The sequence below is a fragment of the Balaenoptera acutorostrata genome, chromosome 1 (assembly GCF_949987535.1).
Source record: "Balaenoptera acutorostrata chromosome 1, mBalAcu1.1, whole genome shotgun sequence".
In the NCBI taxonomy this organism is placed as follows: domain Eukaryota; kingdom Metazoa; phylum Chordata; class Mammalia; order Artiodactyla; family Balaenopteridae; genus Balaenoptera; species Balaenoptera acutorostrata.
The window spans coordinates 88226617-88252925 of record NC_080064.1 but is presented as its reverse complement, the minus strand read 5'-3'; the positions used below and the strand labels follow the sequence as shown (position 1 = coordinate 88252925).

The following is a 26309-nucleotide window of genomic DNA, read 5'->3' as shown; positions in this document are numbered from 1 at the left end:
TGGGTACCATCTGTGCTTTCCCAAAGGAAGCAGCTTTTTAGGTAGACAGTCATTGTTCCATCTACACAGCCATATCAGAATTAAATCAGTTACTCTAGGTGAGAGATAGCATTAACAAAGCCAAGTTCAGTAGCTGAATGAAGAGAAAACTCTATTCCGCAACTCAGACAGAAAGAACCTCAACAAGCATCTTCCACATACATGCCTTCAGATACCACAAAGCTAGCCAAGTCACAGCAGAGACAGGTCTCCCCATCCCACTCCCTCATTAAGTTTAGCATTATCATTAGAGTCATGTGTGAGGTGGAGTGGGGGGAATGGTAATGCAGGAGGAGATGGAGATGGACAAGCACCCAAATCGTGGCTCCTTCACTTAATTGCTGTGTCCCCAGAAAGATATTTAGCTCTTTGAGTTACAATTTGCTGATTTAAAAAAATAAGGATAATAATGCCTTCTCGATATTACCTTAATACAAATAATCCAGTTCTCAGGATTAAAGATAATGTATACAGGGTCTGTCATATAAAGGAGGCTTGAAATTGACTATTCCTTGTTATTATTGTTATCATTATTATTAATATCCCTTTGAGAATGGTAGAAGGCACCCATTTTTTTCCTTCTAGAGGAAAGTAGGACAAAGATTGCTATGAGTGATTTGTCCATGAAGACACAGTAAGATAGTGGGGGAGCCTAGGAATAGTATAGAATTCCCTAACGGCGGGTTCTATGTTCAATACTTGGTCTCGGTATTTGTGGAAATGTCCTCATTTAGTCTCTCTGAAACTTAGGACTCTATTATCGTCTGTACTTCATTTTTGTTTTTCACCAAAGGACTTTGCACATCGTGACCCTAAAAGAGGAGGAAAGATTTGTCAGCTCATCTCTGTTGGTGGGTTTGGACTACTTCTTTGAGGGGACTATCTATGCCATCTAGAAAAGGGAAAAAACCTGCAGCTACTATTTTGGTACGTGCAATGCAGAAATGTTGTCATTTTGTGCTTCCTACTGATGCTAAAGTTTATGTAAAAGGAAATCAGCCAGCTATATTTCCCAGCAAAATCATATGAGTTACATAATTTTCACATAGATCTTGAGCTAAAACAGAAATCTTGCGAATTAATGTTTGCTACAATTAAGATACAGTGGGGACTTTCCTGGTGGCGCAGTGGTTAAGATTCCGTGCTCCCAGTGCAGGGGGCCCAAGTTCGATCCCTGGTCAGGGAACTAGATCCCACATGCCGCAGCTAAGAGTTCGCATGCCACAACTAAGACCTGGTGCAACCAACCGAACAAATAAATAAATATTAAAAAAAAAAGTTACAGTGGACACTTTCCAGTGGGAAAAAAATAAAAAACATATTAAGGTCTGTCAAGACACCATAATGTCTAGGCATGACGTTCAGACTGAACTAACCAGGGTATCTTTGCTAAAACAAAGGCTTTTTGAACTTCTTCAGGCAGGATGGTAAGAGAGAAATGATGGCTTTTACTCCTGAACACAATGTCTAGTTTACTGACCCTAAACTGTAGTAATTAACCTGCATGAACAAAATCCTGAAACATATCCATTGTTAAGTACAATATTCAAATTAGTGAAAACTTTCTGTATAATTTCAAGTCTGTCATGTTTAAAATAGTTTGAATCTGTAATACTTCATGTACAGTTATTTTACACTCAGTGGAGAGAGGCTATTCTTACTCCCTCTGTGTTTGTGCATGTCTGTATGTGTGTGTGTGTGTGTGTGTGCGCGTGCGCGTGCGTGTGTGTATGAAAAACAAGAAATTTCAAACTATCTGCATCTATAGCTCTATAAAAATACTTTGCATATAGGTCAAACACTGCTCGTTTACCTCCATAAAGTAAACATTAGATTAGTAATAAAAATGTATGCCATAAAGCAGAATGTTTAAATGAGAAGAATCTTTTTCCCATTTATTTATTAAGAACTTGTATCTTTTTGGTTTAAAGAGTAATTCATCATTTGTTTGTATTACATACTGAGTCAATGTGAACCCATATCTTGGAACAGGATGACTAATGAGAATGAAACTGTGAGTTTGAGCACAGGTGGCACCATTGTAACGCTTGGCATAAAGGAAATGCATTAGGCACACAGACAACCAGCCTTCTCACGTATAATATTGGGTTAGTAAGCTGAAAGACCTTTTACTAATTCTAGGCGTGCTGCCGGGTGCAATTGCACTGTAAGTGATACAGCCATCACTTGGAGAGTGTTTTGGAACTTTAAAGGCAAGAGGAACCTTTTCTTCAGTGGAATGTTCCTTTTAACTTGCTTTCTGTTCAACCTGATAAAGCTTTGGATATGCTTGTTTGAGAGTTCCTTTCATAATTTGACTTTTCTTTTCCCACATCGAACAACGCAAAACTGAATTGTCAAACTTGTTCATAAAGTGAGGTACCATCTTGGAAATCACGGTGTGTTTTCAAATCACCATGTAATATTGATATATTTAATTACTGTCAACCATAAACCCCTTTATCAGCATAAACAATTGGCAGCATAAACCAAAGATGTAAGAAAAAATTAGCTCTATCCATTAACTTAACGTTTGTTTAACATCAAGTTTGGTGGTCAGCTGAGACATGATTACTTGATTTTAGTGACTGAACACCTTGGCATATATATAGGATATAATCTCTATACCCTGACACCATGCAAAAGAAACTGATACATCCTGAGTGCCTACTCTAGCTCAGGTATGATATATGGTATCTTTCATGCTTTAACCTCATAATATAGTCTAAGATATATGGTTACTATAATTTCTATCATATATGAATACATATATTTGTATTACTTCATATAATTTCTATTACATATGTAGAAACTGAGGATGAGAGAAGTAACTTGGCCAGAATTATCCAAGTAGTATGTGGCATAGGTGGTATTTGAACCGGGTCAATCTGTCTGTAAGGGCCAGGTTTTTCTGCCATAATTCAGTCTAACTTGATTTTAGCCTCCTCTGGTTGGAATGAAAGTTGCTCCTCAGTTTCCTAGTTAGTTTCTTCATATTTCATGCCTATCATGAATAGCAATTTGAAACAGCCTGAACTGCTTGAAGAAAGGCAAAGTTTAAACTGTCCATGGTGTCACTGACTTGAGACCCAGAGACTGTTTTCTTCTTTAAACTTTCTTTAGAGCATCTTCTGTTACAGAGAAACTTTATTTGGGATGGTAGAAAGATGTGTTAGTCTTTTCCTGTATTATTTCTGACTTTGGTAATATGTTAAGAAAGGCCTTTCTCACTGTAAAATCTAAAAATATACTTCTATGTTATTATTATTATTTAGTTTTTTAACTGTTTCTTAAAAATCTATATCATTGTTCTGTCCAGAATTTATTTTTGTATGGTATATGGTAGGAGCCTAACTTAATTCTTAGGTCCTATTTTCTCCTCAAATTCTGGTCCTTTTTGCCTCTTTTCGTTCCTTAAATTATTGTCTGAAGTAACAGAAAAGGTTTGAAATATGTTCTTTGGGCTGATATGTGATGAAAGATTCACTCATGTTTCACTTTTCCATTTTAATTACAAAGGTCTGGGGAAACTATGTTGGAAGCAAAGTGCCATTACCCTAGAGCACTTTACTGACATGTTAATTCACGCTATATTTATTCATCCTCCAAAGCAGCTACAAAGCTCATTCTCACTGGCCTCAAAATGAGTCTATCCAAAGGAGTTCAGTAGTGCATTCTGTCAACCCCTTAAATAATTGGGGTACTAATGTCTTCCCCCATTTTCTGGAGGCTCTTTAGTGGTTCATCATGCACTTAAGTTTCAGAGAGATCATTTGCAATCCAATTTTGTGGCTCTCCCTTTGAAATCTGTTACCCCCAAGACATAATGTCATAAATGCGCATTGAAACTCCATGAACTGTCCTCAAGTAATTGTTCTGTAGCTTGCCCTGCTAAGGAATTTGTAGAGGGTATCTGAATGGGTCAGAGTGAAGGTAATGATTTTGGGCTATTTCCACTCATGGAAAAGAATTAACATTTGTGAGATGTTTGCTCCTACAGACACATTTCAAATGCATTATGAGGCATTTTTACGTTTAAAATTTTAGATTAAAAGTAATGTCCTCCTGTTAAAGGTACCTCAAAAGTGCACACATAGGTTCTTTTAAGGCACATCCTTAATTCTCTGGTTTGCGTCCTCTTTCATGAAAGTATTTTCCTCGAAGCCATACAGCTGCAATCCAAATGTGGTCAGCTTCTAGCTGACCTCAGGTGCTCCGTCCTGGAGGCAGAAGCCAGGAATTAACTGATGTCTCCTAGACAGATGTAATAGATCCAGACGTGAATCAAAGTGCTTTTGGACAAAACCACAGTGGATTAGCAATGCGATAAGTGGCCTGACAGGATTTAACTTCAAGGCAGGGAATCCTATCTCTCTATTCCTTTACCCCTTTCACCATGGAATCTTCTGTGCCCACATTTTTTTTCTCGATAAAACTCTTCGTTAGCTTTCAACAAAATTGTCTAAACCATGGCCTCAAAATCCCTTGTGAGAAGAGGAAGGGCCAAAAAAAAAAAAAAAATGAATCAATTAATTACTTTAAATAAACAGGTCAATTTTTTTTCCTTCTTTTCTATGGGTCATAGATGAAGGAGTCACCCATCATTTCTCTGAGACTTATGCAAATCACGTACATCTTTCTTAACACTGAAACCATTTTTAAAATTTGTGAGACCTAAGAGAAACTTGCACATATACTGCTATCTATAAAAACAATCTGACAATGTCTCCTCTCCCAAGTTTCAAGACAGTGACTATCCCTCAACACAGATAAGCCTCACAATCATCAAATACAGAATCTACTATCTACTAGCTAGTACTTGGAAATGCTAAACCTCCATATTTGGCTGAAAAGACAGCCAAGGAAGGATATTTATAATTCAGCAACAGTCTTATAATTCTCTATGCAATCCAGGCTCTAATTACACAGAATATAGTTTTATGCTTAAAACCATATGATTTCACTAAACCTATCCAATACATCTCTTCTCTACCTATGATTTAATAAACCTCTTGCTTAAAAATGTCTTCCTAATGCAACGGACCACAGTGCATGGAATCACTGTACCTGTCAATCTTTATAACCCTCCCATAAATTTTTCCTTCTTAAATGCTGCATTCTGGTAAGTTAGCGGTTCATTTATGAATACATCTGCATGTTAACTGCTTATCTGTAATACTGCTCAGCACCGAATAAATGCACACGTACAAATCATGTAAAATCAGATGATGTCACTTATTTTAAAAATATTATACATACATACATATACATATGTATACATATACATCTATTTGTGTATATGCCTATAATTTTTGTTAACCATGGAAAAGGACCAACCGATTGATACTTAGAGATGTGGACCCAATTTTAGAAGCTGATGTGAGCACCGTAGTAATTTTAATAGGGGTAGGGCTTTTGGGGGGTTTTTGTGTGTGTAATAACGCAATCAATATTCCTAATCCTACGTAAACATCCCCAGCCCCCATACACCCCGGGCATGGCTGTGTGTATTTGAATTCCTATAGAAAGCTCACAGAGTTCTAGATACGTAGTCGCCGGTTGAGGACACAAATCCCGAAATATCGGTGTCATGGCCCCTCTGGGCCACGGACGACGCTGTGCACCCAGGCGGTCCAGGAGGGCCAGGGAACTAGCCCCACGCTCACTCACACAGGTATCTCCCGCCTGCAGGCCACCTGGCAGTGGCATCGCTAGTGCTAATCACCCCTGGCTGGCGGGCACTCACAGGCACACTCGGGGGAGCGCCCGAGAAACCTGGGGGAAGGGGGAGCGTGGGGCATTTAGGGGCAGCAGCGCGCACCCAGGCACGGGCTCCGCGCCTCCAACACCGTCCGGGACCCGAACTGGCTCCGGAGTCACCCGGAGGATCTGCATTATGCCAAGGCGCTGGGCCAACTCACCTCCACGAAATAAAAGCAGGGCAGGAGGGTCACGCTGTCCTTGATCACTTTGCCCTTTGGCCTCTCCTTCGCCGACATCCCTGCCGCCTGCCCGGGTCTGCGTTTTCCCCGGGGCGAGGTGTGCACAGCGCAGCCGAGGCGAGATGCCTCCTCCAGCCGCAAGCGCCCGGCGCCGCTGATGTCACATTCCCCGCGGGCACCGCTGGAGCCAGCGCGGTGCGGGCAGAGCCCCCGCCTCTCCCCGCCCCTCTTTGCAGCAACCCAGCGGCTCCTAGAGACAGCAGGTCCTCTGCCTCCCCTACTCTGGCTCCCACCCCCGGTTTTTCTCGGCGGAGACGTCCAGCTCCTTCCCCCAAGCTGTTGCTGCAATGGCTTCCCCTCCCCGCCCCCCTCCCTCTGCTCTCCACCGCGCTGGCGAGGCTTCGCGGCGGTCGGGGCTTGACGTCAAGAATCGGAAAAGAGGGACGCACCCCTGGATTCTGCAGCAGCGAGGCTGAGGAGACGAGGCACCCACGCCCCTCCCCGGGAAGCCTCCTGGATCCCTCTAGGAACTCTAACTTCGGGATTGCTGGAGAGCAGAAGCCAGGATCTTGCGCACTGGCCCACAGCGCGAAAACCGACCTCTATCTGCGCGAAATTAAAACTTGGATCGCATACCGAAAAGTAGGCCGTGGTGGGAACTCTTTGAGAGCTGGCTGCTATCCAAGAACGACTTCCCCGACTGAGGACTCTCTGCCTAGGAGACTCCCTGGCTCCCTAGGATATGCCGACTCACCTGCTGATAAACATTCACTATTGCCTGTCTGGGAATGGTGAGACATTAATGGAGGCGGATGCGTGGGCATCCTCAATGAGCCCAAAAGCCAGGGTGCGCTGTTACCTCATCATCACACCCCCGGAACCTCGTCAGTACTACAGTCATAACCGTGAAAGTAGGCACTTCTCAGACATTAAGAATCCAAATTAAGTCCTTCACCTTTTGGTGATGTCCTTGGCTTGTCTCAACTTTGTGATTATTTTGGCAACCCAGAAGAGTCCAAGGATACAGAGGAGAAAAAACCCAGGAAATATAAAACGTTGTATTATACTAATTAAGGTAACCCACTTGCATGATAACATGCCCCTGGTCATTTCCAATATCTTCAAAGTCTCCACTTCGAGCATCTGAGGGCCAATTCCTACCTCACTTTTCGACTCACTTCTTCAATTGCTAGCCTTAGGTTGGCCTTCTATCAAACAAACAAATAAACAAACACATAGACTGGGTAGCGAAAAAAACAGACATTTGTTCCTCACCATTCTGGAAGCTGGAAGTCCCAGTTCAGGGTGCCAGTGTGGTCAGGTTGTGGTGAGGACTCCCTTTTTGGCTATATGTTCACATGGAGGAAAAAGAGAGCTACTTTTCTGGTCTCTTCTTATGAGGGCACTAATTCCATCATGAGGGCACCACCCTCATGACCTCATCTAAATCTAATTACCTCTCAAAGACCCCCACCTCCAAATACCATCACTTTGGAGGTTAGGGTTTCAACATATGAATTTTGAGGGGAAACAAATACTCAGTCCATTGCATACTCCAGTAGACCTTTGGCAGCATCGGGACAATCTGATCTACCAATGTGCACATTTCTGATCTACCACTGCCACTACCACCTCATGCCCTCACCTTCTACCAGGCTTAGGTTTCAGAGTCCAGCAGTATAATCTCTCAGTTCCCACTCCTTGTTCACCACACTCACCTGGCAAAATCCCAGCCCCAGTTAAACCCAGTTCTCTGCCTTTACCAGAATAACTGAAGGAGGATGGAGAAGAACACACAACCATGTGGTCTTGTGTCACATTCCACTCATGACCACAAACTTCAAATAGTCCCCACTACCTCACAATCCTAGTAATTTTTCCATAGTCTGTTCACATTCTCACTCTCTGAGAACTAACTCATACCTTCTCCAGTCTCTTCAAATCTTGACATTTTCAGCTAATGACTTCAACTTTTATTTCACTCAGAGAATGTAGGTAATCAGGAGAGAATTATGCCATCTTCCAAAGCTGACTACTGTCCTCCAACCTTCACCCTCCACACCTACCACCATCTCCTTCCTGTACTGGCACAATAGGCTCCTAAGTGTTCTACCAGCTTCCACCCTTGCTACCCCTATAACCTACAAACCACTCCTTATACAGTAGCCAGAATGATATTTTAACAAGTAAATCTAATTGTGTCATTCTGCCCAAACCCTTCAAGAGCTTTCCATTACATTCAGGAGAAAATCCAAACTCCCCACTTCTTCCTCAAAGCCCTACCCAAGAACCCTGCCTGATTCATGGACTTCATTCACATTGCTTTGTGCCTTATTGGTCTGGCAGTCCCACTCTAGCTTTGTACTGCCTCAGGGACTTTACGCTTACTGTTCCTTTGTCCAGGAACGCTGTTCTGCCAACATCACATGGTTTAAGCTCTGGCTCCATTCATACCTTTGCTCGAGTTTAAACTCCTCAGGGAAGGTTTCTTTGACCACTCGCTCCACCTAAGCATTAATCACCCCAGGCCTCCATTACTCTACTCTTACACATTATTTTCTTTTTCTTCATAGAACTTATAACTATCTGATAGTTTATAAAGTATTTATTGGCCAATTTTTTCATTGCCTTCCTCATCCACTAGAATGTAAACTCTATAAGGTCAAGCATTTCATTATCATTATGTGTCTGGCTACTGGAACTGTTCCTGGCAAATAACAGATGTTCAGTAAATATTTGTTAAAGAAATGAATGACTCAGTTAAATTACATGATGCATATAAAATCATGTAACATAGCTTCTTCCACATGCTAAATGTTCAAGAATTGTTAGTTGATTCTGTTTATTATCGTGTTATCGATCAGCTATACTTCTCACTACTACCAAAGTTATTGTGTGTGAGTATTGTTTTCTTCCATTTTCTTAGTATCCAAACAGAATTTACAGTTCTTGGTAGATGTAAAAAACAAGTTAGAACATTCCTGAATTTATCATCCTGGAAACTCAGCATTTATATATGAAGGGAAGGTGAAACATAAGGCTGAAACTATAGCTCCTTAATTTCATTGGCCAGGAGCTGAAAATATGTGATAAAAATATCAGAGATGCATGCTGACCACACCTCAAACTTCAAGAAAGTATTGAGACATAAGAAAGGTACTCTTCTTTCCTCTCTAGGTAGTTTGAACAGCTTGACCTGACCACATGGTCAGGGATCAGGGAATGCTTCCAAATTCAAAACCAATTGCTATTGCAAATTCTCTACCCCTCCCTTGCCCAGATTCTCCTTCCTTCTTCTTTCCTTCTTTTAAAACATTCTCTTTCCCATCTAAAATCATTTCAAAAAACAATCAAGCTACTTTATGCAATACCTTAAATGCTAAACACAGTAATAATGCCTTACACTGGGGTAACAGTTGATGTGTTTTACCTACTTAAACTTTCGATGCTCAAAACGATGCAGTAAACAGGGCAAATTGTTTCCTTATTTTATAGAAAAATCTTCTAGACAAGATTCAGAGATGGAAAATAAATAAATAAATAAATAGTTGAACCAAAGGAGAATGAGATTTGGAGTCAGAAAACCTGATTTGTTATGTTTGAAATCTTCTCTTCAGCAAGTCACTTAATAGCTCTCAGCTTCTGTTTCCTAATCTATAAAATGAGAAAAGTATTGGTACCAACTGACAGCAATGTTCTGTAGCTCAAATGTGACAATGTATGTGAAAGCAGTTGGTAAATTGTCAAATTGGTCCATCCATTCATACGTTCATCCATTCAGCCTACAAATATTGATTGATTCCCCCACTATGCAAGAGACATTTTTCTTTCTGGATACTCACAGGAGAAAATAGATATGGTACCTGCCTTCACAGAGCTCACATTCGAATACAGGTGGAGAGGGGAGAGACACAGATGATACACTAGTCATAGCAATAGAAAACACATGATGCTCACTGTGGACAAGGCACTGTTAAAAATGCTTTTCACACATTACCTCATTTAATTCTCACAACATCCTTAAAAATGGGTACCACGGTGTCATATGTCTTCAGTAAAAGAAACTGAGAGTTGGAGAGGTTAGTTATGATTATGCAAGTGCAACAAGTATAATTACTATAATCAGTGGAGCTGAGGTTTCGAACCCAGTGGGTTGCTACAGTTTTGTGATCTTAAAGGCTGCGCATACTGCCTCTCTTAACAAACATATAATTACATCTTGTGATATACACTACTGAAGAAACCATTCGGATGCAGTGGTAATTACCATGAGAAACTCAAGTATGGTGGCCAAGGAAGACCTCGGGAGGAGCGGACATTCAAGCCACTTATGGCATCAAGGCTCCTAGAGGACATTCCTGAAGTAAAAAATATGCTCCATCCCACCTTCACCATGTAAATCCACCTTTAGGCCAAGGACAGAACTTGTATGTGGAATGTTGCTTCAGGTATGCTAGCTGCAGGTCCTCATAATAGTAGTGGCATTAGAAACAATTTAATGTGCCTCACAGAACTTGAATATTTTCTGTGGAAATCCTGTTCCAGTGCATTCAAATGAAAAACGGCACCCACTGAAAAAACAGCACTGACATTTCACAAGAGTACTTCACAGCGCAAATAACCTGGAAAAAATATGCCTGAAAATGCATTTGACATCATCATTAACACTGTCAAACTCCTGAGATAAGAAAGAAGTAGCTTTCCTATGTATTGGTTTTGGTTGCCCACAGCCAAATGCAAACTCTTCTTCAGCTTCCCGGCAACTATTCATCCTCAGGATATTTGTCTGACATTTATCTTTAAGATCATAAAAAGGTGTATTTAATTTCGTAATGCGTTTCCCAGAAATCAGCTCACTTCATAGCATTTCGAGAAGACAATGTAAGCTTTTATTTCATTTTGCTAAGAGAGAGAGGTTTAAAAGAACTGAATATGCAGATGTGTGAAGGAGGAAAAGTACTGGAATGAGGAAAGTTCCGGAAGATGGTAAAATGATGTGACAGTTCTGGCCTCATCATTAACTAACTGTGAGGCTGTGGAGAAGAACGTTTTACCTCAGGGACTCAGTTTCCTCATCGAAAAATGGAGTTAAAATGGTGAAGCGGACATCTGTTGTTTCTGTTTGTCTAAGATCCATTGTTCCTTCTTCTTGGGTCAATTTCTTGAATTTTCCTGATGGACCATCCCACTCCCCACGGTCAGGGCTCTGCCTGTAATGAAGGTATTCAGCCCTCTCTGGAGTTCCTAGACTCTATTCCCAGGAACTTGAAACTTGAAGGGAGACATACCGAGACAGAAAGTTCTTGGTGTTGATCCACAGCAGAAGCAGAGAGAACAGCAATTAATGTTGGCCTTTCAATTCTCAAACTGCCCTTGTCTCCTTCCTTTCAGAAGTCTGGCTTTTCTCCTTTTTTGTTTTGTTTGTTTCTTGGTACATCCCATATCCTTTCAAATAAACTCTTCTCTCTGTCTCTGTCTCTCTTCCTCTCTCCCTCTCTCATTCTTTCATTAATTTAGCCAGAGTCCACTTCCGTGACCCAAAACCCCTAACTAATATGAAGAGATCACAAGACATTCATTTGCTAAAAGATTAACTTAAGACCTAAAACAAAAACAAAACCAAAAAACCCCTAACAGTATTCTCTGGCAGGAGATACAGGAGATACTTTCCAATCAAATCTTATGTTTACTATCAATGACTGGCCCATCGTGGTTCCCTGTGATTCACTACCAGGGCACGGTCGAAGGTGATTTGCACAATTCTAGTGAATGTCATTCCACAGAATATGTCCTTGTTCTGGCAGTAGTGGCTATCCCGAGAAATCCCATAGCAGTGACTCAAGGAACAAAGCAAAATTGCATTACAGAGCTTTGCTGTGGGTGTGCTTTGGCATATTAATGTGTTGGGAATGGATTACAACTGTCCCACAAAAAATGTATCTCTTCAGGGGCATGGCAGGATCTGTGCAAGAACATCAGTGCAGGTTGCTTCTGGTTGCGAGCAGCCTGGGAGCATCCTGGGTGGTGGTGCATCCTCTGACAGCATGCCCAGAGGGCTGCAATCGAGAAAACCAGAAGAGAGGCATCAGAACTTGATGCTCCACCCCAGTGCACTGAACAGAGCCAAGAAGGAGCCCCACCACCTGGAAACCCACTGAGCAGAGCACGGAACCACTAACCACACACCTGGACAGTCAGCTGCAGAGCATGTTTACTGGCATGGCCTCGGGTGTGGCATGTTGGGGGTGATGAGAGAGTGGAAAGAACCAGCAGTCTCTTCATGTATACAGCTGAAGTCAGTGGCTAGTACCTTTGTCTTAGATCTGTTAACTTTGTCCACGGGTTACCAGTGTGTCTTCTATGGGGTGCCCCAGCTAGCTGCATAACAACTGCCCCCAAATACATGCACATTCTGCAAATAAGAGCATCATTTTTGTTTTGAAACAGTTGACATAAAAATATTCAACTGGATTTTAAAACATCCAAGTTATCACAAAAAATTTAAAGGTTACTCTTGTCAATGAAAGCAGAGCTGTTGGATTTTTTCAATATATTGTCATTTCAGGGGTTGCTATATTTTCAATGATTGCAAAGCAATGATTTTAGATTTTTATTAGCTACTTGTGCAAAGTTTCTCTTCAATGATGACTATCAAGAAGTTAAGTACCCAAAATTTAAAATTTTGATCAGAAAATGTAGCCGTTCCTTGTACAAAATCATCTTATGGAAATAACTCGAGTTTCTCATTAAAAAATTAAATAGATTTTATTTGGAAATTTTATATTTAAATTATTTCCCTAAAACTTGATGTGTCTTCATGCTTACATACTATAAAATGTAATTAATTTTCCACCAAGTTTTATATAGCTGCCCTCAATTTCCTTTTAGTTTACCCTGGTGTGCTCTATTAATACAAAATTTCATGTGTGAAAAGGTTGAGAAATACACATGAACATAAACTGGGTCTTCCTTTTCTTTCAGTGTCACACGTTGCAAATGGTTCTCCACCATCTTACTGGTATGTAACAAGCAGCAACTAATTAAAGTATAAGATAGATCCAACCACTCAGTCTAAAAATCTTATCATCATCCTTATCATCATCTTGGATTTATTCATGCCTTGTATCCCCTATAGTCTCCAAACACTTTTGAACTTCCAATGAAATTTTGCTCTTTCATATTCATCTCTTACCTATTTCCACTAGCATCAATTAATGTCTGGTTTCCTACAAAAGTCGGCCGTGACCTCCAAGATCTTCTGCCAGACCACACTCCTCTGGATAAGTGGCCCACTAGACCTTCCTTGTCTCGGCTAAACAGCCTTGTTTCCCCCTCTGCGGACTGTGTCCTCTCCTCTGATGAGCTTGTTTGACCCATACGTGGACCACGTTCATTCTGTCCCTGTGCCTCCTCATAGGCTCTTCCCCTCCCCTGAAATGTATTAACATCTCACGTTTCTGAATTTTATTCATGCTGCTCCAAGTTTCAATGACCTCTCTCTGAACACCAGTGGTCCTTACTTTGCACTGCACACTCTAGCCCTTGATTATGAACTGTTTTGTTTTACCTGATACATTCTAATCTTGTACTCCCAACTGTAGGAGTGAATTGAGGGAGAGACACTTGCCATTTCTCTTCTATCCCTCTCCTTCCCTTCCACCTCTACCCTCCCCATTTTGTTCAATTCTTCATTATCTCTATGACATTGTAATAGCCTCCAGGCCAATTTCCCTGGATTCAGCTCTTCATTTTCTGTTCTTTACTTTTGCACCAGGATAATTCTCCTAAAGCACAATTTTGATTATGCCACTCATTTGCTCAAAAATGCTCCATGGTTTTCCAGCCTCTACCCTAGCATTTAAGGGCTTCCTTGGTCTGGCCTCCACCAATCTTTTTGTCTCACCTCCCATTCTCCCCTATGCAAACTCTACACTCAAGATACCCCAACCTACATGGTACTGCATAAACCATACTCTCCTGCATTGAAGTCTTTTATGTGTGCTTCCTTTTCCCACCCTCAAAATTTGCAGACAAAAAGCAACTTCCTGATTAAGCTTCCTCAATCTTTCCCATGTCTATGATCCTTTAAGACTTCCCTTGGACATTGTTTGTAGATCATGTTATATTCTGCATTAATTGTCTTATTTTTCCTCAAAGATATTTTGCTTCTTGGAAGTATGGAGCATGTCTAACTCACTTTTCTTTTCTTCTCTTTTTTCTCTTGAACCTTCAGGATAGTATTTTGTACATATCAAAAGTTCAGTGAATATTTACTGAATGAATAAATTCCATAATATCTACTCTCCCCTGTGGTGGCTAGCACAGCCCTAGAACAACATAGAGATTCTGAGTACACACTTATTGATTAATTTAAGGTTTTAAGAGTCATGATTCCATAGGAATAATCACTCTCCCCCATTCTCTCTCCTTCTCTCTCCCAACACTTTGAGAACACTGACAAGTCTCACAAGAAGTTTGAAAGGAGTCTGACACACACAAAAGAGAATTTATTTTAATTAGTCCAGAGTGACTCCTGTTCTCTCAATCCTTCCATAATTATTCATTGATCACATAGAGTTTGTATAATAATTAGTCCAAAAGAGGATGTTGAGCATCTGTCTGTAGCTGCTAAGAAGTGTGCTCCAATCAGCAGATTTTCATCCTCCTCTTTTCTCTGCCCAGTGTCTAGCCAACAGGGATCTCTCTTAAATATTGCAGATCAAATTCTCCTCAATTCTACTGAAGAGACACATATCTTAGGAAGCTTTTTAGGCTTGTCTTCGAGCTCTAACAGCTCCAAACATCTTTCATAATCCATACACTAGTTGTCCTCTCCTTTCTCTGAGCAGCTGTGCCCTTGTGTGGTTCTTGCATAGATCCTCTAGCCTATCCTGGTCTCCTGAGCTGCTGAACTTCTCTGTGGGCTAGGACTTCTATTTTATTTGTTATACTAAATGACGATTTCTCTATGTGCCCTCTTCATTTGCCTGTCATAATGATAACCATTATGTTTTCTTTTTATTGAGGTCTAATTAACATATAATATTATATTTGTTTTAGATGTATAACATAATGATTTAATATTTGTATACACTGTGAAATGATCACCACAATAAGTCTAGTTAATATTACACATCCATAATTACAGGGTTTTTTCTTGTGATGAGTGCTTTTGTGATCTCCTCCCTTGGCAACTTTCAAATGTGCAATATTTCAAACATGCAATATACAATATTATTAACTATAGTCACCATGCTATGTTTTATAACCAATTATAAGAAAAATTAGAGCAGGAGTCAAGATGATTTTAGAAGGAATTACTGAAAGGAAACATCTTCCCAGACATGGGAGCAATGTAAATCAATGTAAAATGATGTAAAGAAGTGTAAAAGTTTTGAACCTTTGCCGCCACTCACACCACTTTTGTTCTTGCAGTATGTACTCGAAGCACTTATGAAAAGAGTTAAAGCAATATAGGCTTTTAAAATGAAGATGTCTCATAACTTTAAAATGAAACAGATTACAGTTTAATTTCATAGTAATATATAGACTACATGAAAATTATACATTTCAAGCAACTTTTACTCCTTTACTTACACCTTTGATAAAGATTTGTTCGTCGATATTTGAAAAATAACCATATTCATGCTGAACTTTATTTTGATGTGCAAAATTAATACAAATTTGATTTCACATAAGTGTGGAGAGGATCTTGTCTGTCTTTGCAGATGTGTATATGGTGCTCGTTCAAACTCTAGAATTCTCAGATTCAACTCACTTTTTTACATGGAATTTTATGTCACTGATTTGTAATCTAGTGAAATATTATCTTATCCAATTTTTAGCTTTTATAGATTCCAGGCATAGGAAACATGTGCTGCTTTGGTTTAAGTCCACTCCTTCTTCTGAGATAGGACATCTCCAAACACAAGCTAATGTGTGGTTGTGAGGCATGGGGGCATTTACTGTCACAGAATTCACCATATTGGTCATGGTGTGAGCACACAACTGAAGTGAGGTCTATCATGTATGATACCCTATCCTCTGGCCATGGAGATTTGTCCAGAGATGGTCATAAAACAAGTGGAAGCCTATCAGAGTACTCTCCCAGGAGTTTCCTAAGTGGAGTTAGGGGTGAAGAATGCCCTTCCCTTTTTGGTGGCAAGACTGAACAAGTGTTAAATCCCAAACTGCCTGTAGTTATGTTACCTTGACCAAATGAAGAAAGGCTTACAGTAGTAGAAGAGAATCAGGCTGAATTGAGAGAGAAGAAGATATCAAAGATACAGAGAGATTTCTGAGAGTTTTGAGTCCTTGAATTCAATTACCCACAAGACGAGCTGCAAAACAATCTTCTGGGAGATTCAGTTACATGAGTCAGTAACCAGCTCCCTCCCCAACCACTTTTGCCTAAGTTACTTTTCATTGAATTCCCACCACCTATAACCAAAAACCTCTGTGTAATATACTCTCTGTAAGAATGATACTACTGATATTGTAAAAGTTGTTCTCTGGGAATAAAATATGAGGTGTTAGCAGTCAGTGTCTAACTGATGTCAAGCTACAGTCCTATCATGCCATCGTCCTGTAATGTATCACAATAGACTACAGCAGCGGTCCCCAACGTTTTTGGCACCAGTGACAGGTTTCATGGAAGACAATTTTTCCACGGATGGGGAGGGGAGCGGTGGTTCAGGCGGTAATGCAAGAGTGGGGAGCCATGGGGAGCGATAGGGAGCGATAGGGAGCAGCAGATGAAGTTTCACTCGCTCGCCCACCGCTCACCTCCTGCTGTGTGGCCCGGTCCCTAACAGGCCTTAGGCCGGTACTGGTCCGCGGCCCGGGGGTTGGGGACCCCTGGACTACAAGGGAAGCCTCAACACAAGTTACTCATCACTGCATAACTTGTAGGAAGGGATGATGATAAGGGTGTCCCTGAACCACTCTTATGTAGTGATGCTGGAGCTTCACTACTTGTGGCCACACATAACTTGTCCACATACACAACTCACTGGGGTTAACTGAAGTTGGCAAATTTTGGCTGGTGAATTGTGCAAGTTGTGCGATGAGCCAACACTTGTGAGGTGACGTCAGGATAAAGATAAGTAGAGTACTGGCAATTTAAAAGAATCAAAATGTGCAGTGTTCTTTTAATTTGCATTTTGGATAATTTAGTTTTATTCAATTTAGAAAGCCTCGACTTTCCAGAAAGAGCTTCTTGCATCCCAAGAAAATGACCTCACACCTGACTAAGAGCTTCTTTGAAAGAGGGCTAACTTTTCTTTTTATGATGACAAACTGCTAGTTTATTCTACAGGCAAAGAGAGAAGTCACCTTGGAGCAGATCTTTGCTTTAAAAGGGTTGACATAGGCAAATGTAAATTAAACAGGCTCCAACATCCTTAGAGAAGGATGTCACAAAGTTTTGTGGCCAGGAAAGCTGCTTTTCTGTTTTCTTTGGTATGCTGAGAGATGAACCTGTTTTATAAAAAGTAAGGATCATTATGGAAGAAAGGGACCCAGACTCTGACACCTATCTTACTGGATAAAAGTTAAGGGAGACTCTCCAGGTGACCTAGGGTAGCCCTAAACAAGAGGTCTCCTGGCAGGAGGAGACATAAAAACTCACAGGAGGAACACGCTGGAAGGAAAGAGTTTCTGATTTGGTGACCCCGGTCCAAAATAATAGGGCCCAAGAGTTGTCGAAGAAGGGCTAGTTTTGGAGGGATATGTAACTAAGGTGGGAAGCCCCTCTGGACTTGACCCTGACATGGTGTGGTGCTTTGAGGAACAATGGATGAGCATTTGCAAAATAAGAGAACTCTAACCTGGTCATCCCAAAGTGGGGCGCTGCTGTAGCCTGTGCAGGGTTCTGAGTCACTGAGGGAACCTCAGCAGCTGTAGGCTAATCCGAGTTGGGCTGTGGATGGCAAGGGTGTGGCAGCAGATGGATCCAAAATGCCACAGCCAAGTAAGGCTTGTGATTCTCTCTCTTCTGGTGCTGGCAGCGGACTGAACCCTTTGAGCAGCAAATCAGCCCGTGGGGTCCTTGGTCTCTCCAGAGCAGGGTTGGTGACTGACCAGCTCACAGACCAAATCCAGACTTCTTTTCTAGTGTCACTAGGGCACAACCACTCCCATTCCTTTCTGTATTGTCTGTGGTTGCTTTGGTGCTCAGGTGGCAGAGTTCAGTAGTTGTGACATAGATTATATCACCCACAAAACCTAAAATATTTACTCTTGATGTCCCTTACAGAAAACTTTGCTGACCCGTGATATTCAACAGCTTTCGAAATTTTGCTTCACTCCATTTATTCTAATTCTAACTCCCAATTTTAGTTTCTGAGTTTACTCTGAGCCCATGTGGTTGCTTTTACTGTCTTCAGAATGGACCATGACTCTTTCTTCATATACCATTCTCACCCATCTCTCTTATGGCTGAGTTTGTAAACAACATCCTACCCCACTACAATATCGAGTGCTTGATTCTTCAACGTCACATTCTAGGGACGTGAATTCACTGAGCACAGTGAATTTCTGACATGACTTCAGACACACAGAAAAAATATGAACACAAAATAAAGTCTAAAGTTTATGTTTAAAGATTTGAAAGAAATTTAAAATATTTCCTAATATGTCACAAAATACATTAGAGTATTAGTTTTAATATTATATTTAAATTTCAGATATCCCTGTGCCTTTACAAATATTATTCAGAGAAAAGTTTAAGCCTTCAAATGTCATAAAATGGCAAAGGCCACATTAAACGAATATCTTTAATTTGTTCAATCTGTGCTGAGTTCTTTCAAAGTTATTTAAAACAGCATGCAAATTAGAGTAAATTAAGCAATTTTTCAGGAAAAGCAGATGGAACCTTGGTCTTAATGTCATTTAAACACTGAATCCTATTGACTAGAATGGAATATGACTAGATTTAAAGGAAATAATGTTGTATTCCACTGACCTGTTACTCATTGCCGTCATACACAATACAATTTTGTACAAGAGAGGTAGCTACATACTGGCATATATCTGTCTCTGCATAATTAATCAAATCAAATCAAATCAAAATTTAATAACATAAAATGGGCAAGTAAGAGCATTTTTTCATATTATTTTAAGAGGTAGATGAGAAAAAACTTTGAAGACTGATATCTGTTTTCTAAGCATTTGATTTTGCATAACTTCCCTTAGCCTAGTATGAACTTGTTGAGAATGGAACTGTGCTCATTTATCTCTACCTTTAGTACTGGGTGCAGTTCCTTGAATAGATGAGCACATTTGTTTTCTCAATTTCTTACAAATATATCAAAATATAGTACCAAGACATAGCGAATGACTCTAAACCATACTTTATTCATTCACTTAGGAGCACTCTGTTTATCAAGTGAAATTTATATGATATAGGAAGTAAAAGGAACCCTAAAAAATTAGAAATTATTTATTTTTGGAGTTTTCCCTTTAACTTCAAGTAAAAACTTATATGTTTGTGCCGAATCTATTTCAAATATCACTCAAAGTACTAAAATATGAAACAAATGACCATATAAATAGACAAAATAATTATTACACATAAATTGATTAATATTTTTAAGGTTAATAGCTATTACATTTACAATTATGAACTTGACCAGCACATCTCCATCTGTGGAAGATAAATTGATATTAATTAATTTAATTTAGTTGCTTAAATTCAACATAGTAAATACCAGGTTGCATTTTTGGGATCTGCTACACCACAATAAGAATCAAGGTGGGTGGGAATTATATCTGTCTTTTGTAAAGTCAAAAGAATGTCACATTCTCATTCTCTTGGAACCCTGTGTAGCAGGTATATAGATGAGCCTGGGTTAGTCTGCTGGTTGATGAGAATCACATAGCCCTATTGTGTCCTCCAACCACCAGCCAACCACCAGAAGCAGAGCCACGTAGCTCATTGGCAGCTGATGACAGACCTGTGAGGGAACCCAGTCCAAACTGTCAAACCACAAAACTATAAGCTAAACAAATGGTTGCTACTAAATTGTGGAATGATTCATTACACAGCAAAAGCTATTTCAGCTGGAACGACTTTGCCTGGGATTCTGGCTGCAAAATCTTTCTTTCTTTCTTCTTTCCCAAGCCTGGCTTTCAGCTTATCTGGTGATACTGAGATTCTTTATTAAATATATTCCTTTTCTGCTTAAATCAACTAGAGATGGTTTCTGTTGCTTGCAACTGAGAACTCTGACTGATAGACTTGGAATGAGATAGAATTTTGATACTCTAATGCATTTTTTTTATTGCCAGTAATTTATAACAGTTCATAATATTTTCTTCTACTCAAAATAGCTAATATATTATACGTTAACTTATTTGGAAAACAGATGAAATATATTGCGGTGAACCAAAAAGGCAGTTCTTGGTATAGAAAAGAAACTTAGAATGAGAAAGAAAAAGTTTATCATTTTTCCTGTCTACCCTACCACCCTTGGCACCCCACCAACTCTAGAGGAAGATTGCATGGTCTTGGAAGAAGAGAAAAAATTAGAAGAGGAGTAAAGTGAGCTTTAAGAAAGATGAGTTAAAAAGGTAATGTAGATATAGATGATATAATGATATAAATTAGATATAGATTATATATAGATCTAGACAGACATAGAGATTGATGATGTAGATATAGATATAGGCATAAATGTAAGGCAACATTTTTATATTTGTAAAGCATCTTTTCTTTGAATCAACTTCAGATGTGTTTACTGTCAACGGAATATGAAAGTTGAAAGAAAATTTAAATTTTACCTAATTCAGTCTAAGAATTATTTTTTTCTTTAACATCACTAACCAATGTTTACTAGCCTCTATTTGATCATTTCTGACTTCAGGGTTAAAAAATCATATGGTTAATGGATTAGAGAATAGCATATTTTCCAGAAAACATACCTATGAGAAAAGAAAAATAAATGATGGAATAATAAAAGCATACAACATTGACAATTTTAACAGTCAATCTTTCATTAGAACCAGGGTGGAATTACCATTAATTGAAAAATGTAATCAGTACCTTTGGCTTTGTCTCAGGAAATCAAATAATTCTTCCCACCTGAAAGAAGACAGAAAAAAATTAAATTCCTCTTCAGCCAAATGGCCCCTGGCTCAAGCAATAGTTTTTTACAAGCCAGGAAACTGAGTGGGTATTCCTTTTCTTGTAAATTTCTGCTTTTTGCACAACTAGCCCCATATTCCTACTTTCATTCAGAGACTACAACTCCCAAAAACCAACCAGGAGAGATTTACAGTGGTGCACTGCATGCTGGGAAATTAATTCCCCAAAGTAAACTACTATGAGCTGAAGCAGAGGACATCAAAAAAGCCTAGATAAGAGTGCAGGCCAAGCACCGCAGTTTTTCCTGGATTCCATTACTTAATTAACAGAGAATCAGATAGCGGGAGTTAAAAAATCCCACTTCAGAGCAGCAGAACGGGCACAAAATGCATGCCTTGTATGCAGTGAAAATGATACGGTAACCATGCCCTTATACTAGCTTTCCATTCACTCATTCACTCAGCAAATATTTACTGAACATGCAAGAACAGTCTAGGTGTGGGGAATAGACCAGTAAACAAAAAAAAACCAAGTCCCTGCCCTGCAAGGAGCTACATTCTAATGGAGGGGAACAGACAAATAAAAAAATAAATATACGTCAGGTAGTGAACGTAATGGAGTGAAAAATAAAGAAAGGTAAGGGGGGGTAGGCTGGGCTGTGCGAGGAGTGGTCACTGGCACGTGCATGAAGGCCAGGGAAGGCTATCTGGTAAAGTATTGGGCTGGCCAAAAAGTTCGTTCAGGATTTTTCCGTAAGATGTGGCGGAAAAACCGGCACGAACTTCTTGGCCAACCAATACACTTGAAAAGGTGATTTACAGGAAGAAGTCCAGCATGCTGAGAGGAATCCTGCGCATCTGCCGCCGGCATGCTCTTCCCTGAGTTACCTGCATGCTTTCTCCCTCACCTTCTTCAGTTTTCCGGAAGAAAGAAGAGAGCATCCATGACAACAGAGAATCAGAGTGCTGCTAATAGACTTCTCAAGAAGAATTAGAGAGGGTCTAACTTCAGTTTTTGTAATTGGAGATAATGATGTCTTTCATAAATCATAAACTTAAGCTTTTGCAACCAAAAGCATTACTAAGTGATAGGGTTAGGAAGTGGTGGATTCTAAGCTGCCATGTGGAGATCTTTATAAACCCCCAAAGGCCAGGATGGTTTCCTTTTCTAGGGCTGGCATGATACATAACTGCAGGGGATACTCTTCATAGAGTAGTCTATATCCTGATTAGAATTGTACAGTGAGACTACTCTTTGCCCACTACGTTATTATGCACCAAATAAAGAAAGAAAAAGCCATGGACAATTTGTCTTAGGTTTATGGTTTGCCAGTCTCTCCCTTCTCTTCCCATTGCACTTGGTATCTATTTTCATAGTTTATTCCAGCATCTATTTCATTGTTGTACAATTGTTTATATGCATATTGGTACTTTTCATTAGATTGTAGATTACTTGAGGACATACATAGAATATGAGTCATCTTTGCCTCCACAGTCTAATATAAATAATTGCTAGAAAAGTGATTCAATAAATTAAAAAATATGGAAATTTTGTTAAGCTTGTATTCCCTTTTTTTTTTTTTTTTTTTTTTTTAAGGATTTTCTTATTTATTTATTTATTTATTTATTTATTTATTTTTGGCTGTGTTGGGTCTTCGGTTCGTGCGAGGGCTTTCTCCAGTTGCGGCAAGCGGGGGCCACTCTTCATCGCGGTGCGGGGACCGCTCTTCATCGCGGTGCGCGGGCCTTTCTCTATCGCGGCCCCTCCCGTCGCGGGGCACAGGCTCCAGACGCGCAGGCTCAGCAATTGTGGCTCACGGGCCCAGCCGCTCCGCGGCATGTGGGATCTTCCCAGACCAGGGCTCGAACCCGTGTCCCCTGCATTAGCAGGCAGATTCTCAACCACTGCGCCACCAGGGAAGCCCAGCTTGTATTCCCTTTTTTTTGTCTGTGTATTCTTTTTCTCAAATATTTCTGAGTCTAAAACATGCAACAGAATATAATTTAGCATCAATTGCCAAAACAGTTTCAAAACAGTTGTGTCCACTTATTTAGGGCATGCTTGTGAATGGCCTTTCATCTGGGTTAAGTAGCCATTCTTTTAAGAGGAGATAGCATTGTAATCATAAGCATACATCTGGCCAGACACAGATAGTCCATTGTTTTCCTAAGTCCAAGTAAAGAGCTTTTCAAGCTGTTTGTCACAACCATTGGAGGCAGAGTGTTTGAACTCAGTTTTGGCAACAGGAGGTACGTGATAAAGAAAATGCACCAAAAATTTTAATGATTCCTTTTCTAGGCATCTTATATTTTATTCACAAAGCAAACATCACATTAATAAATGTTCGATACATGAAAATTAGAAAACCCAGGAAAACACACACAAAATCCACTACACTGTGATAATTATTAACATATTAGTGTATATACTCTTTATATTTTATTGGACATTTAAGTTGCTATCAAATTTGTTTTCTCATAAAAAAATCTAGAACTGATTATTTCTTTCTTAGAATTAAATCCTAGGAAAAACGGAGGAGTTTGATTATTTAGGACATTGAAAACCCAATGCACGGCTCTTGGAATGTTTGAAGTGGTCACAAGATTTGGTGAACAAATACTACATGAAGATACTGAGCCTTCTGAAGTCACTGTGGTGACCGGAGTCATAAGCCAACAGCTGTTTTTAACAAGCCAAGGCCCTGTAGATCTTAGTAAGTACAGTCCATTCAGGCTGCTATAGCCAAAATGACTCAATGGGCACAGCAGGCTACAGCTTCTATAGCAAGTCCAGCTGAGACAAGGGTTAGAATATCAGAAAAGGAAGTATATCATTATGCAGGTTTTTAAATTTATCTTCTTGGCACGGGTGGACGGAATCAGTTTTGCTCTATTTTGATTCTTATTTAGAACTTTAGGCCAAAACTGTACTGCAAAGGCAAATGAGATTCATATGCCCCTCAGGGCCCTAGTGCATGAGATTCTAACTTAAATGTGGAGGGCCAGCCATAGGTAGTTGGCACTTTGTTATGACTCCAAATTCCGTTCTGCGTTACCCTGTCTTGAACCTCATCCAGGGTCAAGGAGGGACTGTGGAAAGGCTGACCTCTTAAACCCTTAAATTCCTCACTAGTGGACTCATGTTGAGCTAAGTTTTTAATTTCATAAGCTCTATTTATGTTTTGTATTTATATCAGAGACCCAGAGTTTTGTGTATTAGTCATCTTGGGCTGCCATAACAAAACACCACAGACTGGCTGACTTGAACAACTGAAATTTATTTTCTCATAATTCTGGAAGCTAAAAGCCCAAGATCAAGGTCCAGCAGATTCAGTTCTGGTGAGAGTTCTCTTCCTATCTTGCAGACAGTTCACATTTTTTTCTGTGTCCTCACATGGACGGGAGGTGGGGAGAGATCTCTCTGATATCTCTTCTTATAAGAATACAAATCCTAGAGGATCAGGGCCCTACCCTATGACCTCGTTTAACCTTAATTACTTCCTTATTCCAAATATAGTCACATTGGGGGTTAAGGCTTCAACATATAAATTTTGGAGAGACACAATTCAGTCTGAAGTACTTGGGTTCCACCACAAAGGGATTTACCAACATCAAAAAAAGAGGGCTAGAGAGATAGCATTTTTTGGACTTAGGGACAGAATTAAGTCAATGCAATTATTATAATTACTGATAGACTGCTAAGGAATATAAGCGGGCTGTAGTTTGGACAGTGTCAGTAGGAATCAAGTTTGCTTAGATTTCCCAAAGGAAACTCAATTGCTTAAGGGGATAAAGTAAATTTTGAAATTAGAGCCAGAACAGAAGTGGGAGAATAAAAGAAAAATAAAGTAGTAACCCTCTTAAAAGGTTAAAATTTTAGTGACAAGGTTAGAAGTTTGGGAGTGACCAGGCTACACAGTCATGAAAGGGAAAAGAAGGTGAATTCAAAGCAAATCGTTCTCAAAGATGAGACTTCAAAAAAGGGCAGAATGTGGTCATTAATAAATCAGAGAGGATGGCTAGAACAAAGTATGGCCTAACCTAAGAGAAAAAAGGCAACATAGAGAGTAAATGACACTCGGAAGGAGCCAGATACAGGAAATTATTAGGAGGCATGACCTTAAAGCTACAGGTGTAGAATCAGTGATGAAAGTAATTGAGGAATTGCCTCTCTATATTGGAAAACATGACTGAGAAAAATTTTATGTGGGAAAAAACAGTGCATGAATTTTCAGTATAATTGTAGCATGCGTTTGGAGTTTATTAATTTTTGCCCAATTAGAATTTCTGAAATATGGTCAGTTGTCTCAGAATTTTTGCATTTAAGGAGTGGATTTATGAAGATGGAAGCTGATCTGCCCCCCAACAAATTCCTGATGTCTTCCTCCAGTAGGACACAGATACGCACTTTGTCAAGGTACAGAGATAGATAATGATAGGTAGATTGATAGATAGATAGATGATGATGATATATAGATGATAGATAGATAGATAGATACATAGATGATAAATAGAGCGCTTTCATTTTTATTTCCATTGATGAAAAGCTACCTTCCCAAGGAATAGTTCCAGTTCTGAAACATTTCTCTACTCTTCTGAGTGAGAAAAATACCTGACATCTCAGATGAGACAAGGAGGAAGACACTGAGTGTGTATTTTTCTCTCTTTCTCGCTCTCTTTCATATGTTGTAAACTCCCAGGGGTAAACTGTCTCCCTGATTATGCAGCTTCCCTATCTGTGAAGGACTGTGTGGGAGGGAAGGAGGGAAGAATGGAGAAATGGGAAACCCATTATGTCCACACGTCTATATTCTCTGATTCCAGTTGCATCAGCAATAAAGCTAATATTTTATTTCTCAGTTGATTCGACACTGAGAGGGGAACCAGATATAGCTAACCAACATGCTCAAAGCTCCCAAAGTTCAAAAGCACTCAGAATGAAAAGCAGCAGCTCTCCACCCGGCCCCCCCACTTCAACTCCAAGTTAACTGTTTCAACTGTTGTTTTAAAATCCTTCTGGGGACTATTGATATCACGTACACATCTATTTCTTGATTCACCAACTTTGGATAATATTATTGACCCTTGTTCTCCTCTCATTTTATTAGTTATATGTACATTCTAGTTCATCTAGTGGGTTTATTTATAAGATAAATGATACACTTAAACCTCCATTTCTTGAACCATCAATTCTAGACAGTACAAAATTTCCATATAATTCTGATTTCATCCTACATCTTTTGT

General features: G+C 39.8%; 1 protein-coding gene across 3 annotated transcripts in view; it reads right to left on the bottom strand.

Moving 5' to 3' along the window:
* The window catches only part of PLPPR4 (phospholipid phosphatase related 4), a 39534-nt gene extending 33232 nt beyond the window's left edge, over positions 1 to 6302 (bottom strand). Inside the window, exon 1 of one of the 3 annotated variants that reach the window (XM_007169542.3) lies at positions 5961 to 6302. In XM_007169542.3, coding sequence (XP_007169604.1) covers positions 5961 to 6038 — 78 coding nt within the window. In that variant the 5' untranslated portion in view covers positions 6039 to 6302. Of the gene's footprint in view, positions 1 to 4117; positions 4251 to 5960 lie in introns of those variants that run through there. The other 2 variants (XM_057536180.1, XM_057536177.1) reach the window with 2 other exon arrangements.
* Between the last annotated feature and the right edge of the window lie 20007 nt (positions 6303 to 26309).